At 43.6% G+C, this 17,115-nt stretch overlaps 1 protein-coding gene across 18 annotated transcripts in view; it reads right to left on the bottom strand.

Annotated features, from left to right (window-relative positions):
* ank2b (ankyrin 2b, neuronal) overlaps nt 1-17,115 on the bottom strand; it is a 115,970-nt gene that overhangs the window by 15,194 nt on the left and 83,661 nt on the right. For 6 of the 18 annotated variants that reach the window (XM_068307908.1, XM_068307907.1, XM_068307910.1 and 3 more), the window contains 18 exons: nt 16,719-16,943; nt 15,128-15,226; nt 13,651-13,805; nt 13,364-13,575; nt 12,978-13,182; nt 12,805-12,901; nt 12,488-12,716; nt 12,211-12,336; nt 11,880-12,002; nt 11,163-11,195; nt 10,859-10,880; nt 7,081-9,219; nt 4,621-6,642; nt 4,080-4,157; nt 3,813-3,944; nt 3,053-3,205; nt 2,718-2,952; nt 2,163-2,223 (listed from right to left, as the gene is read on the bottom strand). In XM_068307908.1, the coding sequence (XP_068164009.1) occupies nt 2,163-2,223; nt 2,718-2,952; nt 3,053-3,205; nt 3,813-3,944; nt 4,080-4,157; nt 4,621-6,642; nt 7,081-9,219; nt 10,859-10,880; nt 11,163-11,195; nt 11,880-12,002; nt 12,211-12,336; nt 12,488-12,716; nt 12,805-12,901; nt 12,978-13,182; nt 13,364-13,575; nt 13,651-13,805; nt 15,128-15,226; nt 16,719-16,943 (6,346 nt within the window). The remainder of the gene's footprint in view (nt 1-2,162; nt 2,224-2,717; nt 2,953-3,052; nt 3,206-3,812; nt 3,945-4,079; nt 4,158-4,620; nt 6,643-7,080; nt 9,220-10,858; nt 10,881-11,162; nt 11,196-11,879; nt 12,003-12,210; nt 12,337-12,487; nt 12,717-12,804; nt 12,902-12,977; nt 13,183-13,363; nt 13,576-13,650; nt 13,806-15,127; nt 15,227-16,718; nt 16,944-17,115) is intronic. The other 12 variants (XM_068307909.1, XM_068307911.1, XM_068307904.1 and 9 more) reach the window with 11 other exon arrangements.

The raw sequence follows: 17,115 nt of genomic DNA, 5'->3' as shown, positions 1-17,115 counted from the left end.
TGATCTGTAATAGTAACAGTATGGTGTACAGATGGTGTGTATTGTGGTATTGGAGAATCTGTGGACAAAGACTGGTTTAAAGGTCCTGATTCAGGAGAAGACGCTCTAATGTCTAACAGAGGAGACGCGGGTCTGTAGTCAGGAAGAGACTCTGGAGAGGAAGGTCTTTCCTCAAAATCAGACAAAGATAGCAGAACCCAATCATCATCATCACATTTATCAGATTCTATAGGTACTGCAGACAATGGCTGTTTGTTCTCTACCAGAGATTCTACCAGTTCAGATGATTTGGACCCATGACTGGCAGGTTCAAATGATTCAGGGATGAATATTGTGTGTCCAACCACATGTAAAACTGATTCATGTTCAAACCCTGATGCGTCTGAAGCCGGTGATGATACTCTACCATAACAGTCAAGGGAAGTTGGATGTATAGAGTCATATTCTACATCCGACCATATAGATTCAACGGAAGTACCCCTACTCATTGTCATTACATTGACTGAGGTAGGGCAGTTGTGACTGAAATCAGGTATGGGTGAATCAGGTGACAAAGGTTTGTATTCATTCACAGATGAAAGCGACTCAGGGGACAATGGTCTGTCTGAAAACACATTTGACAACACAAGTGGTGTTTCAAGCTCCACGTGTGACAACACTGACTCAGGTGATGATGATCTGTACTGACTAGTGATGGAAATGTCACGGACTTGTCTGAATTCTGGGACAGGGGAGTCTGAGCGAAGGGGGCCATGTGCACCGATAGATCCAGCAGATTCAGGAGATGATGTTCTCATTTCACAAAAGTCAGGAGTAAAATGTTCAGAAGAGGTGATGAACCACTGCCCTGGGTCTGACACCACAGACTCAGGGGACAATGCTCTGTCTTCTATATCGAAAGTTAACGACTGAGGTGAGATGGACCTACTGCCACTATAATCACTGCTTATGGATACTGGCCTTCCAAAAGGTCTTTTGTTGGAGACCATTGGTGTTAATGGTCTTTCCTCTGCTTCTGTTGCTATCGTCATCAGATTACTTTGTATTGTTTGATAATGGGTTAATAACTTGGCAAAAGTTTCCCCTGGAATAAAAGGAGGTGGAAGTGGAGACAGAGGTCTGAACTGGGGCACTGGAGAATCTGGTGAAAGAAAATGTAGTTCATTTACGGAACACACTGATCCGGGTGATGAAGCCCTACTCTCTGTCAGCAAACATGACGTATTAGCCGCACATTCAGGTGAAGATGATCCATAATAAACCAAGCTATGAGGCTCACCAATGATTTCAGAAGAGGATTCTGGGAAGCAAGAACTATATCCGGACACTTCAGTCTCAAACTCATGATCTGACTGGCTGTCCCTGAATGGTGAAGGTTTCTCAGGGCTGCACGTGGCTACTGGAACTGACTTAGCATCATTTACTGAAGGAGCATCGAAGTGCTCATACGTCAAGTCATGTGACACCTGAATGAAGGTGTCTGTGCTCATGGCTTCTGGACTTTGAACCTGGAAACCTTTCGTGTGCCTGGCAGTGTCCTCCCACTCATCTTTCCTGACTCCTGGTTGAGTTTTGTCTTCCAGCACTTCAGACAAATCTTCAGTATCTGTGTCCATCAGGTCGACATCAAACCCATACAGGACCTTATAGAGCCGACGTGACACTTCTTCCATGTGTCCTCTGTCCATTGGTTTGGTCTGGGGGGAGTCTGAAGCAGATGCAGCTGGTATAGGCTGAAGATTTAGCTCACTAATCTTCTCAGCTACCTGATTGGGTTCCATCAGCTCCATTGACAGCTTTCTAAAATCTTGCTCAGCTTGATCACACTCAACCAAGCTGTCTTCAAAATCACTCATTGACAAAGGCCGACTCTCACACACACCTGTCCGGGAGCTACCGGATGATTCTCGCCATGGAAACGGTGATAAATAATGAGAACCACATTCAGCCTGGGGGGTTTGGAGACAGTCCAAGCTCCATTCCTCTCCCCCCTCTGCCCCTTCACATTCATCAGCCACCCCATCATCACTCAGCTCAAACGCGGGGTAAGGAGAGGGGGCAATCTGGGCACCCAACATGGGTCGACCTTTGTACACAGGGGTCATCACGTGGGTCTGCAGGTTGTAGGGGGAGGTGCGGTACAGCGTGAAGAAAGGACTTACTTGTTTAAAACTGCCTTTGTGTACCGTGTCTGGAATCTCCTCATAGATTCTTTGTGATGAGCTGTGGATTTAAAAAAAAGAGATTTCCAATCATCACTGGTTGGGTGCAAAGCAGAATAACAAGATAGTCAAGATTCATCAGAGTACAGGTGCACCTTGGCTAACGTCGATGGTCGGGTCCAGGAGACGCGACATAAGTCCAGAAATGACATAAGCTGAATGAACTGGTCTCCAGGATAAACTGAAGTAACGATTCCCAGTTCTGTATTGAACTTTATTTAGGAATGCATTTTAATATTTGGTTGATATTAATCCATTTAAGGCTTACAATTACATTTTATTTTTCAATATAGTACAGAAAAAATGTTCTCGTCTTCAGCCACTTCTTTCTCATCGTGGTTCAAGGGATTGATACAACCAAATGATGTGACATTATGTTATTATGATTTATTGTACAGTAGCATTATATTACGTTAATTAATAATTGAATATAAATAAAATCCATGCTAATATATGATGATGGTGACATAAATTCTAATTTTCTGGGTAACTTACTACGATGTCTCCATCTCTTTCTGAAGTTTCTCTTTCTGAGCGTTTCTAAGGAGGCCTGTTGCTGTGGAATCGGTCGCCGATCTTCCCGTTGTTTCATGAAGTGACGACAGACTGGAGGACAGGTCCTCTGTTGACACCACAGGAACCTGTTCTGCTGAGCCTGGACTCAGACGTGTTGTCTCTGTACGTCTGCCTGGCCTGGGGCTGTCGATGTCTTCATGAAGGGCAGAGAAACCTGACGGAGGACACGGGGCAGGTAGACATGAGACGTTGAGACAATGTCTGGCAGACATAACCCTAATGTCAGTCGTCAGTCTGCTTCACAGGACGTGTACCTTCACTGTGATCCAGCGCTATGGTGCGCTCTATTTCTGCATAGGTATGTGAGGACGTCTCCTCCAGGGTGGACCGGTTCATCTTTGACTCAATGAGGTGGACGATGTCCATCCGGTTGATCTTTGTCAGCCTCTTGATTAATGTTGGTTCTGCTGGGGAAAAAAAATATTTTAGGCTTCAGCTCTAAAAAAGCTTTTACTGTAACTGAGGTGGAAGGCTGATAAAAGTTCTATTAGGATGACAGGAGTTTGGAGTAGAAAATAAAGTCAAACAATTACTAATATTAATAACTACAAGTTTGTCATGAGAATTGATGAGAGTGTTGGCAGAACTGAATTAATTATTCTTCATTAAAATGAGAATTTAGATGATTTCATTTAAATGACTCACGGAACTGAGCGTATTTCTGGACGCGGTCAGCCAATAGAATACGATCCCATTTACCAAAAGAAGCATCTAACTATACCTACCTGTATCTGTCTATATACATATTTTCCTGGGCACACAATGGCATTACCTTGACTTCGTGTATGGAGGCGTTGTGTTACATTTTTATGCTTGTGCTCAAATATAAACCACTTTGAGTGAAATTATTTACACAGCAAACATTTGAAATTCAAAGTAGAGTATTTTCCGTACCTAAAGGTGCACTGGGTTATAAGGTGCACTGTCGGTTTTTGAGAAAATTAAAGGGTTTTAGGTGCGCCTTATAGCGCGGAAATATTGTACTGAGAAACGTCCATCCTACGTGACACTGACCCGAGGCCTGTTTGCCCTCCGTTTCTGCCCAGAGTTTCAACAGCGCATGACTCTGGTCTTGAAGCGAGTTGGGGTTTTCAGCTCTTATCAGGTTAATCCTCTCCTCACTGAAGTCCAGCTCTCGTGCCAGCTCTATGGGGAAAACAATAATAGATATAATGATCTGAAGATAAATCTGAAAAGTTTGAAATCCTGATTTTTGAGACCAAATATTAAAGTAATGGCCTATATTTAATTTTCATATCTTAACAGCACACTGTAACTCACCTGTCCAGCTAAAGCCCAGGTGGTCAGCGATAACGGCCAACTGCTGCTCCTTTCTCTCAGCCTCGTCCTGTGGATCTACTGCAGACATCACCAGACAGCCATAAGCGCTCAGGGCTCAGAGTAAACTCAACCAGGTCACATTCACAAAAGTCTTCACTGGCTTTTTCTTTGTCCATAGATCAAACAAATGTAAGCTAGAATATGGCGTGACAAACCTTGCAGTGACACCACTGACAAAAACAATCGGTCACTTGAATTGAGAACTGAAAATTACACTTGAATGAATTTTTTTCATTAATAAATTCATATTTAATAATTAATAATTTTTTAGTCCACTCCCATTAAGCCTCTAAGTCAGTCTTGAGTTTCTAAGCACACACAGAAGGAAAGAAAGACACCATGAGCTCAAACACAGCACAAGTCACATGTTGTTGAACTACGTTGGGACATAACTTTAAGAGACAGAGGCAGCACCTTTACATCTACAGTGCACTAATGAGGTGGAAGAGATAGAGAACAGCCCCTTAAACTGAGGGGATACCTTGACTTTGGGCTTTATCGTCTGGGATTCGCTGCATCTGTGTCTCAACAGGGTCGTCCCACAGCGGTCTAATGGGAAAGATGTCTCCTGAGGGGGGGAACTGCATCTCAGGAAAGGTTTCTCTCTCTATGACCGACGGATCGATGAGACTGCTCTCATCATCCGAGTTGGCGGCCGCAGCCTCGTTCTCTGCCTCTGACAACCTGGCCACCAGCTTCGCTGCTTCATTGCTTATCTCCTCAAAGAACTCAACTGACTGTTTGTGCGGCTCGGTTCTCTCTTTAGTGGGGGTGGATAAACTAGACGACTGACCACTTTTGCCGCGGATTGGCAGTCTGGACTGGAAGCTTTTAGATTTTAGTGAGTCAGTGCTCTTTTTAGCAGATGGCTTGGTGGACTCCCCCTCACAGAAGCTTTTGGCTTTGGAAGATGGCGTCTTGGTTTTGACCTCCACAGAGGGACCTGCATCCGTCTCAGATTTTCTCCTCGTGTCCTTTTTAACTGGAACCTTTAGCTTTTTGTCTGGGATAGACTCGCCACGTCTGACAGTAGCATCAGACTTCTGACTGCCCGACTTGATGGGAATTTTAGATTTAGATTCAGACGTGAAGGGGGACTCTTTTTTAATGGTGGCTGAAGAGGAGATTGAGGGTTTACCCCGGCTTTGAGGAGCTGACTTTGCTTGTGTTTTAAGTGGTGCTTTTTTTGCACCACTGGAAACACTTTGTTTGGACTTTCCAGCGGGTTTTGGGGTCTCTACCGGTCTGGAAGCTTCTATTACTGATTGTGGCTCCTCTGGGGAAGAATCAGACGACTCTTGTCCCCGCTGAGAGTAAATTGATCTAGTAACTGTAGTTTCTGCTATTTGTACATTTGTTATAATTTGATCAGATGAACTTCTGTCAATATCTCTGCTTCTTTCAGTTACATTTTTTTCAGTTTTACTGTCCAGCCCTTCACAGGACGCCTGATCTTTCTTTGTGGGTTTGGTTGAAGCTGAAATTCCCATTTTAGGAATTTTAGATTTGGAGGCATCAACGTTCAATGGTGGCTCGTCAGTTTCAGGCAGGGGCTGAAGCTTAGAATCCGCTTTTTCTTTTAATTCAGTCTCATCAGTTTTAACCTGTAATGTCAGATTGAGGCCAACTTCAGGTTCTGCTGCTGATCTGGCAACTTCCTGTCTGACATCTTCTAGGAGAGGCTCCTCCAAAGGCTGTTCACCTATCTGGAAAAAGGCAAAGCCACCCCCTTCTTCTTCGTAGCTCCTCTTCGTCATGTCAATGGCGCCGCTTCGAGTCATCTCAAAGAGCTTCCCTTCTTGGAACAGAAAAGGATTGGGTTCACTGGTAGGAGTACTCTCTTCTGTTGGCGTCCTACCAGGAGTTGTATCTGGAGTTGCCTGCGAGGACTGACGGTCCACCACCAGATTCAGTATCCGCTGTTCCTCCTCTTTGACACGAGCTGCAAAAGCAGCGTCATCTTCCCTCATAGCAGACCACGAGTCGGTCTCTACTCTGGCAGTAACACCTTTTGACTCTGTTCTGGGAAGTTCAAGTACTTCATCGTCCTCTTCTGTATCGTCATAGGTACAGGCTTCTGATTTCAACGTTTCCCTTGTTTGACCTTTGGCAGTATCTGCTTTTCCAGCTTCTGATACTTCAGTATTCACCTTGTGATCTTTCACTTCATCTGTTAAATTGCTACCCTGTTTGAGTGTCCCCATCTGTCGACTGGTAATGTGTGAGTCTTGATCATCCTTGTCTTCGGCTTTCTTCTTTGACTTTCTTAAGCTCTCTTCCTTTTGCTCATCTGTCCTGTTTTCAGTGAGAGATGTTACACCAGCCCTTTTGGTTGTGTCTTTGTCAGTAGATGGTAGGATGAATCCTGACAGTTCCTGTGCAGATTCTAGTTTGATTTTTGAATGGTGCTGATCTGAGACAGAATGAGGTCCCTCTAAAGTGACATTGGCTGCTGTTGTAGTGTTCTTGCTCTCTTTGCTGTGGGATCCATCAAGCAAACCTGCTGAAAAAGGAGAGGGAGGTTTTACTTTAATATGGGGATCAACAAAAAGAGCTAACTTTGAATCTTCACTGGATCTACTGAGCCCAAATTCACTTTGGGAAAGCGTCTCACTCGTAGGCACTAATGTTTCATAGCTGTCATCCCCTATTTTGGCATCTGCTGAAAGGAACAAATCTTTTTTAGAGTTCTTTTTGCTCCTTGCATCCTGCTCCATCTCATCAAATGTTTTTATTTTGGCTGCCATCTTAAACATCTCCTCCTCTGGAGTGATTTGTCTTTTAGCTTCATAGTTGTCTGATGCATCCTCTTCACCTGGGTCTTCAGGAATGACAGCTGGTTTGGATGGAATGGGGATGGATTTATGGTCAGGGGGTCTGGGGTTTACCTCATAACTTACCTCTTCAGAACTAGGGGTATCGGGGGAGAGGGGACTCTTACCAGAACTTGTCATCTGAGATGTCTGCTCACAACTGTCGTCATCACCACTAGCTTCATGGTCCCGAAGAAGCCTACCGCGCAAAGCATCTTGGGGGAACTCGGTAGTTTTGGAGGGCTCTGGATGGCTAGTGGGTTTACTAGATGGAACTGGAGATGATGGGAAGGGTAGATGACTTTTTTGCTCTACAGGGCTGTTGTCTAAGGAGTCATGGGGAGGCGATTCCTTGGTTGGACTAGGTTCAATAGAGTCTGGAGACTTATGGGAGGAGTTTTCGTCCATTAGACTACCCTCTAAAGAGTCTCTGTGGCTTATTGTTAAAGAGTCGTCAGCTAATGGACTGAGAGCCTCTGAGTCTTGCTTAAATGTGAGCTCTAAGTTTTCTTGACGCTGAGGAGAGGATCTAGATGCTGGAGACACATCTAAACACAATGCTAGCTGATGATCAGAACTATCATCGTCACTAAGAAAGTTTTCTACTGTCTCTGAAATTCTCTTTGTAAGCTTTGGAGGTTTAGTTGTCATAGTCTCGCTCCTTGTAACAGACATGGACTCACTTGTGTTGTGTTCATCAGCAGCCTTGCTAGAAGAGACAGGGTGGGTCAATTCTGTTGAGAGTTGGTCACCACTGGCTCCTACACCAGAGTCTCCAGACTTCTCTGTGTCTTTACTTTCTTTTTTGATTGTTGTCACAGTCGCTACCAAAATTGCAGTGGTATACTGTCCAGATTTGGGAGATGGACACATGCTTTCTGGGCTTGAGCCAGGAGTGGCTAGACCCTCATGTTTGTAACTGTCCTCAGAGCTCATCTGAGCAGTTCCCTCTCCAGAACTTGCACTTAATGAGTCTGCCACGGCCTCGTGTTTGACGCTGTCAGAGCTATCATCAAGGCCACTATTTCCAAAGTCTACTGTTTCAGTTAGCTCAGAATGGGCAGCGTCCACTGGCTTGGTTTCCCTCTCCCTGTCTTGCTGAGCGGTGTCTTTCTTATGAGGTTTGGAATCCAGAGAAACTTCTCGTCCTTTAGAGACAGGGGAGGCTGTTGCTTTGGGCGTGGATTTTGACTGCATGGATTGTGATTTTGAGTGTTGGTCTGATCGCGATGCAGCAGAGGTTTTGAGCTCAAACAGACCAGACTTTCTCTTGGAGGGGTCTTGTCCCGTTTGGAATGCTTGCATCAGCTCTTTGACTGACATGGTCTCTTCAAGTTTTTCAGATTCGGCTTTGGGGGATTTAGGGGGACGCTGTTTAGTCTTAGGGCTTTCTTTGGCTCTTGAAGAAGCTTTGCCCATTAAAGGCAATTGTGAAGGCTTACTTCCAGTGACCTTTTTGCCTTTTTGCTCTGCCTCTACCTTCTGTTGTAAGGCTTTGACTTTGTCCTTAATCGACCCGATGGGAGTCTCTTCAACCACAGGGGAAATGGGTGCCGTTGGGGCAGGAGATGTGGGGACACTCAGACGAGAACCTGTATCTGTGGAATCCTCTACCTGCTCCTGGTCTCTCCCCTTTCTTCTGGTTGGCTTTTTCACATCTTCAGCTGCTGTTTTTTCATGCTTTTTGGTTGGAGTTGTTGGTTTGGCACTTTTCCGCAACACAATGTCAGTGAATCTTTCTTGGGAGGCTGGTTCTTTTTTAGCTTTTGATTTGGAGATTATAGGTGCATCCAGGAGATATTCTTTAAGGTCACCGCTGTCCTTTATGGCTTTGGGTCTGGGAGCTCCTCTGTTAGTTCTACTTTCACGTAAGATCGGCTCTTGAATTTCTAACGTTGCCATCGTTTTGGCCTCTTCTATCTCGGTGTCTGACAGGAAAACCCACTCCTCAGCCATTACAGCTGCTTTTGCTACCCCCCCTGCTGCCTCACCCTCATATGTTCCACTCCTCAGTATCTCACTAACTTTCTCTAAATCCTCTTTGACTTTCTCTAAGTCCTTCTCCATTATTTCTAATGGCTCTCCAGAAACATCCTCAGTCCCTTTCTCTAGACCACACCCTCCTAAAGAAGGAGATTTCCCTGTGGAGTCAGCAGTCAAGATGGCCGTCATTTTGATCAAATCTTGTTTCATCTCTGACACGTCGGATAGGAGGTCTGGCTCTCGGATCAGCTCTGATTTCAGGACTGATGTCACGCTCTCTTCATCTTCCATATGGAAGAGAAACAAGTAAGGAGTAAAGAAAATCAAAAATTCAAATTAAAGGAGACAGACATTGGAGAAGGTGGTCAGGATAAGTTTGGAACACACTGCAGGGATCATAGGATAGCAAATACAAAGTGGGTTGTACATCAGGGAATCAGTATAGGCCTATACTCACTGGGAACTTTGGCAAAGTACAGGCTAAATGATACTGATGGCAAAATGATATGAGCAGGAAATAACTTGCTGTTACACTCAACACACCCACAGTCACAAGACAAAACCGTTGAAAATACAATAAAACATTAAAAACTAACTATGAATGAGACCAGAACAAACAGAAAACAGGACCATAAAGACGCAACATGAAGACAACTCAAGATTGATCAGATAATGAGATAACAGGTGAAAAACTAAACAACTCAAACTACGAACAAAAAAAGCCAGTGATGACCTAAACAACTGGATGATTCACGAAATCACTTTACATCGAGACAATGAGATATCCTCAAATACAAATATAACACATTACAACACACACACACACACACACACACACACACACACACACACACACACACACACACACACACACACACACACACACACACACACACACACACACACACACTGTCACAGCGATGTAAGGCAAGTTATTTCCATGCAAAGCAAAGGGACGTGCTGATGGTGAGGTTCAGGTGAACAACGAGGGGACAGTTGAACGTATTTGCAGAATTAGTGCTTAGTTTATGAGCTGGGCTTCAACATTGATCATTCAATAAAGTGGTGAGTTCATCCATTCACATTAACCGCTGCCACGGCACACGCTATCAGCATGTAGTAGATGAAGTACACGTATTCAAATACATCTGAATTTGTGAGGGAATTCATTAATTTATTGGAACAGGTACATCTTCAGCTCCTTCAGATGTGAGTTGTGTTGAAAACTATCCATTTTGTCACTACAGACAAAATGAAAAAGGTAGAAGGATTCAAAAGGGGGGGGTTGTCAGTGCAGTGCTGATAGAGGAGCTATCACTACGTTGGTACAAGAGACACTGAACACAAACAGGAAGAAGACAGCATCAGCAAGTATGCTTCACTGTGGACCAATCACCACCTCCTGTCTGCTTGTTCACATTCTACTGATGATGGATAAAGGTATCTCACCAAAGGACCTGAAGGTCACTCAACAAAGTTCTGAATAACATTACTGGTAACTAACTGTCACAGTGGCTTCAGACTACAGGCCTCAGATAAACATCACCACAGCAGCAATGAGGTGAGTTTTCAGGTACAGGTATCGATCCAGAAGTTATTGCTTTCCCCATTTATTCAAAGTCAAATTGTGAATGGTGAAAGTGGAGGAAAGGTGATGAGGTGAGTGTGATATCGATAAGAGGAAAGTCAAAAGTGATGTTAAGCCTTAAACAGAGAAGCACATCATTGACATGAGGACGGGGTCTTTGCTCTTTGACAGGACGCATGTGAAACGTAAAGGGCTTTGATGTGGTGACCTGCAATAAAACTAACAGCAAGGCTAGTGGTGTAAGCATATAAATGTGTTTTTATCAGCACAATATCAGAGTTAATATCATTAGACATGCATCCGTACGATAGAAATTGAGTCGGAAAATGTCTTACATTTCTCCAGCGTTCTGCTGGTCTGAAAAAATAAACATGGAAAATGGATCACAGTTAGTCATCAGTTGTGTGTCTAATATTCTAACTACTACTTCAACTACAATAGCTAGAAAAGAACAGAATGGACATTAATTACACAACAGAAACAGTGTACTATGAAATAGATTATTTTAAATGTGATACAAAAACAAATCTAAGATCAATTTGACAAGACATGTTTTATTTAAGCTCAATGACAAGACAGTGGAGAGGAAAGATCAGCTCAGCTAGTTCTAGAAGCAGAGAGAAGCAGTGGCTCCTTTACCTCTTCCTCTGGCTCCTGGTCTGAATCGGACTCCTTTTTGGAGCAAGAAGCAGCGCGAAGCAGAAAGATGTATAGATAGAAACAACACCCACATTAAAGAGGGAAAAACACAGGGGCCAATGAACAGTACGGTCACCATAGCAACGAAGACAGGTCAATGTGATTCAGGGAAAGCTACAGTGGTTTATGAAGCTGCATTGGGCAACGACCTTGGCTTTAAGAGCTGACTAGTCTTGAAGATGGATCGAATTGGATGGTGTTAGTCTCTGATCCTCACATTCTGGGTCCTCTGAGCGGTATTGACCTCTGTGGGGTGAATGCATTTTGTCCTATCCCTATTGTTATTTGATCATTTTTAAGACCAAGACTCCCATCAGTGCAGGGACGGTCTATAAAGAGATAACTAGTCCTCTATCACTTCTGTTTTGCTGTCAGCAGCCTGTGTGATTGCCCAGTAGAGCCTTCTGAACACCTTGCAGGCTAGAAAGTACATTTTCATGGTTAATAACAACCTGGACATCAAGCATTGATGTAAGAAATAAAATTTGTTTTAAAGAAATATAACAAGAGAATAAATGGGTTATGGAGTTACGCTTCAGATGGGGCAGTCCCCCACACTGGTACAGGAGAACAGGTTGTACAAATTAGTAAATGTTACTTACATCAAGACATGCACAGAATGACTCAAACACACATTTTCTTTGTCAGTGTCCCTACCTTGTTGTACGATGGGAGGGTGATGTTCAGGTTGCATATGGCATGTTGGGTGAGCGACCTGTAGTTCCTGGGTTCCTTCATGAAGGACAAACGGCCACACGGCTCCTGAGTGTTGTCTCTGATCTGAAACGTCCCAGCAGCACTAGTTAGTCCACGGTCTACCAGGAGTAACCACTGCTATGTGATGTTAGTGACTGAAACAATTCAGTCTGATGGAGTACAAAGGGAACCACTTCATAGAGCCAACGATAGAAGTCTAAGCTATCGAAAACGTTTCTCTGTTCTCTGATGCTGATTGGCTCTTTTTGAATAAGTTAACAGTCGACCTCACCTTGATGAAGAGCGCTAGTCTATTCTCCTTGAAGGCAAAGAAGCTGAAGAGATGGTGTTGACCACTTTTGGTCAGGGGAACAAGGTTTCCAAAGCAGTCTGCGTAGATGGGTTTCCCCTCCAGTACCTGAGGAGCATGACAGGCATGGGGGGGAGGGGGTAAACTAAGACTGCAGACTCTGTATTACTCTGTAATAAAGTACTGAGTCATTTCTGGACAGTCTTCTTCAGTGGATGTAAGTTGGTGAGTCAAACGTGTTTCTCCAGGTCTTCCTTACCTCCACATCCCGGCTGCGGGCCACCTCTGTGAAGTTCTCCTGTTGCTCCAAGGTCTTGTCTATCTTGTCATCAGTCATGCAGAAGCATCGCAGTCGGGCCTCAATGGGATCGTGGGTCTTGGCAAAGATGACAAACTTGGCCATATATGGGACACAGATGATCTCTCTGTACACCTGAGTGGAGAAGTTGACCGACTCCTGGACCTGCCGACAATCTATTAACCAAAATCTAGACCACAGATTTCAAAGGAGACAGTGAGGTGGAGGACTTGATGGATTTATTTCTGCAATAATAATTGATGATAAGTGTGTGCTACCTGGCAGACACATTTGTGGTGAAGGAGACACAATCATTGATGAACGTTAACGGAGTGGTTCCTGTTATGTCCTCCCATTGGGCAGGAGTTGTTCCACCTGGAAAAGGACCATAAAAACCAGAATATCAGCACCTGTCTGGTTCAGAGGATGTTGTGTCTGTTTGTTTCCTGACCAGTGATGCTGCAAAGCAGGCGTAAGGTGGGGGTGTCCCCTCCAAAGCCGTTAAGAACCGGGTCGGAGTTGCTCTTGGGAACAGGGATGGTCATGGTGATGGGTTTGTGGAACTTCCTCCTGCGGGGCTCCAGAGTGACGATGGGGCTGAAGGTGGCCTTGTTGCCCAGAATCTTCCGAACGACATCCACAGTGACCGGCTGGGCCTGTGAGCGCAGACAGAGACACAACTTCAGTATTTACTGCGACGAAATCCTGACATGTTGGCGGCTTTGAGTTTCGTGTCAGGATTTTATCAGACCAGCTACAAGTTATTCAGGACAACAACTAGAAAGCCAAGATCTTTGTCAGCTCAACAACTACAACACGGAAGCTTTAGTCAGTTACCTGTAGCCCCACCCTGATCCTCTTTGTGAGGGCCCCCTCTGGAAAAACTGCCTGCACTTGGGGCACAACAGTGCTGCTCAGGATGCCCCCTTCAGGACCAATAAGGTTACTGTCTTGCTTGATGCGCGACACCACAGCAAAGTATTGTGGGAAGTCCCTTGTGATGATTCGACAAATGCGCTTCTTCTCCAACTCTTCTGGCGTGTCCAGGTCTACAGGCGGACAGATGTCAGGGGCAGTAATGGGACACTGGGATGTAACTGTATGCCAGTGAACAGGAGACTGACCCTCATCCATGCCGTTGAGTATCTGGTTGAGTTCCTCTGGAGTGTGTTCGCAGTGATGCTCCTTCCAGCTCTCCCCGGTCTCGCTCCTCAGGATCACCAGCTCCCTTTCTTTACCCCTCAGGGCAGCAAAGTGTGGGATCTCCACAATCACAGGGCTAGAGGACAGAAAGACCGTTCATGCCCCAGCGCAACTCAGGATTTCCATATTTCATTTCCATTCCAACAAACGTGATGGGATGTATTTACATGTTGGTCCACCAGGAGGCGTATGCCTGGTGTGCGTCTGCTCAGGTAAACTGAGTTAATGGTGAACACCTTTTCAATAGAGATGCAGACTGACAAAATGAGACTGTGGTCCTACCGGTGCAGGTGGCTTCCTTCTTAGTGGTAACCTTGTAAAACTGGGCTAACTCTTGGGGACACTTAGGTTTCTTCTGCTCATGAACTGTTCACCATCACAAAATGTTAGAGCAGCATTTAAATAGGCAGCATTAGCAAGAGGGATGGGTTTGGGCTGTCTTTAAACACAACAGTAAGAGTATTGTTACATATATATATATACATATATATATATACATATATATACATATATATACATATATATATGTATATATATATACATATATATATATATATATATATATATATATATATATATATATATATATATATATATGTATATATATATATATATATATATATATATTGACATATATATGTTATATATGTCAATAACCATAGAGTTTATTCTCCTTAGAATAAAATGTTAAACTATCTTTAAGATCTAACTACTGAACCTCAGATAAAATACACAAGTACACAAGGCATGCAAAACAGGACAAAAACACCCAAAAATATAAATCAGTCTTTGGGGTTTTTCTAACATGCTGATGGGGGGGTGACGGAGACTGAATCCACAAAGCTTTTAATGATTTAAAATAAGTTACTGTCACTGTTGTGACAGCTCCAGAAATGTTTTATGGACGAAGACGCATCACTGCATCAGCACTGCGCTGAGGTAACAACTGAATGCTCTTCTTTGTTATTATTGTGATATTTACTGGGTTCTTTGGCCTCAATGTACTCTGTAATAGTACATTTTCAAATATGCTTCTTCAAATTGCTTTGCTGGTGTAAGGCAAATACGAAAAAAGGGAAATTATTCTGTTGGTCAATTTACATGTCATGGAAAAATTAGTGGAATTTCACCAAGGCCATAAAACCATATAAATTTCATACAAAATTGTTTTTAAAAGATTGAAGTTAACAGGAAGCTTCAAAACAGTCAGAAACAGAAAAGGTAAAATGGAAAATAGGGAATTCTGTTAGAGATGGGAAATACTACAACATCTAGACGGGCAGCAGACGACGACACGACGACATGCAGACGACAGGAGGAGGAATGAGAGCGAAACACTGAAACACTGACATCCATGGATTGCTTCATATGAACAACCAGTGATTTAGTCCACCCTACCCCAGGAATTTGGTTCCCGGCGGGCCGAGCTGCAGGATTCTGCTCACCAGACTCTCGCCCTCATTTAGAGGTGGGGGGGCGGTGGGGAGGTGGAGTTTACTGAGCAGCGTCCAACGCAGCAGTGAGGAGGAAAGAAACACACGTAAAGCTCTGCTGGGCGGCAAAACACCAACCCCTGGGGGTCAGGGGTGAGCAGTGCTACTGGAAACTTTAAATGCATGTCTGTAAACTGGGCAAAACTAAATAGTTTAAATCAACAACTGTATGAAAAAAACACAAACAACTGCAAACTCCTGCAGGGGGGGGGGTCATTATTAGGATATTTGTTCTAATATTGTGAGTTCTATGGAGTTATACCGGGGTTTTTTTTTTCGTACATCACATTTATTTCATAAAGCTACTTTTAAATTTTGACTGCAGAATCTTTTTGGATGTAATGGAGTTTGATCTGGTTGTTGACTGAGCATTGGAATATTGTATTTAACTTAAAACAGATACATAAGGGATTTTATTGAATTAAACACTGCTAATGTTCAATTATACCAACTTTCAATAATTTATTATTGTGAAAAATTGAGATGAAATAAAATTTTAACATTTGCTTGTCAAATTACTTCAATCCTTGAATTTTCTAATTTTGTCGGTTTTAATACATAACTAAAAAATTTTTTCATCTTTTTTCTTTTATTCATTAAAAAAAATGTTTTAAAAAAATCCACATCTTTTGTAACTAAATTTTCATTTTCATACAGCTAACAAATAAAATATTTAAATATTTATATACTGTATATAGAACATTTTCAGTTTCAGAGACGCTCCATAAATATTTGAGATGTACTATTCATAGCAGAGATAAACATTATTTATGGTCATAATATAACCAATCACCATCAGACAGGTGTCATTTTCAGATTTGATGAACAGCTCTGGAAGAATGTATCATTTACTTCACAATATTGGCTCCGTTAATGATGACAACACATTTTCTTACAGCTGTTTTTCTGAGGTTACTGGATATAATTTATCAATGGGGTGGAATTTGAGGCCACATATCAAACCAATCATGGTGCAATGTCTTGTGGTGGGATTCATATTTTTTTGTTATTAGTTAGGAATCAGGCTAAAAAAGTTAGACAGCAGCTGTGAGAGGAATCAGACATGCTGAGGAGCAAATGTTACACGATCTGTCGCTGAGACTAAAGCAAGAGCAAGTTTTAGTAAGCAGAGGCAGAGGATAAATGAATCTGAAAGGAAAAGGGCAGCAAGTGATCAGCTTCTAACGATCAATCAGAGTCAGTAGTGAATGTAGAGCCGCTTCACCTCGCTAAAGGTCTACAGGAAGAGTTCCCCGAAAAGTGTTCAGGTCACCATCTGCTCTGCACGAGTCGTTTAAAAAAAGAATATCAGGTGTGTTTTTATTCCACAACACATTTCTGGTGTTTCACATTAAAACACAATTCTTGTGAAGAACAGATTAAAATAAAACTTCTTTTAAAATAAACTTAAATGACTCCATTTGATGGTGACGTCGCTGCTGGTTTCAAGTTCTACTCCCTCTTCATCCCGTTCATCCTGACTTCCAGAGCCTTACCCGAGGAACTGGGCCCCTGAGGGCCCCACCTCGATGATCCTGCTGGCCAGGCCCTCGCCCTCCACCATGGGGGGCATGCTGGCCAGACGGTGTCTCTTCACCAGCCGGCACGTCACCCGGGTGGGGGCGCTGCACTTCCTGGGTGGGATGATGATGCGGAGGCCGTTGTGCCGACAGCCCCTCATGGCTCCGCCCCTCGCGTCCACCATGAAGCTCACCAGGAAGCTGAGGCGGAGGAAGAGGAGGAGGGAGTTCCACCAATTAGAGGCGTCGTCAGACATCATGTGATGAGAACATGGACACTGAGAGCGAAGAGCAGCGACACGATGCAAACGCACTGCCGAAGGGTCAAAGGTCGGTCCTGTACGTGGATTTATCTTTGATGATTTATGATTTC

The sequence above is a fragment of the Antennarius striatus genome, chromosome 23, assembly GCF_040054535.1.
Source record: "Antennarius striatus isolate MH-2024 chromosome 23, ASM4005453v1, whole genome shotgun sequence".
Classification (NCBI taxonomy): Eukaryota; Metazoa; Chordata; class Actinopteri; order Lophiiformes; family Antennariidae; genus Antennarius; species Antennarius striatus.
Note: the sequence above shows the minus strand (reverse complement) of the source record. Positions and strands in the feature narration are given on the sequence as shown.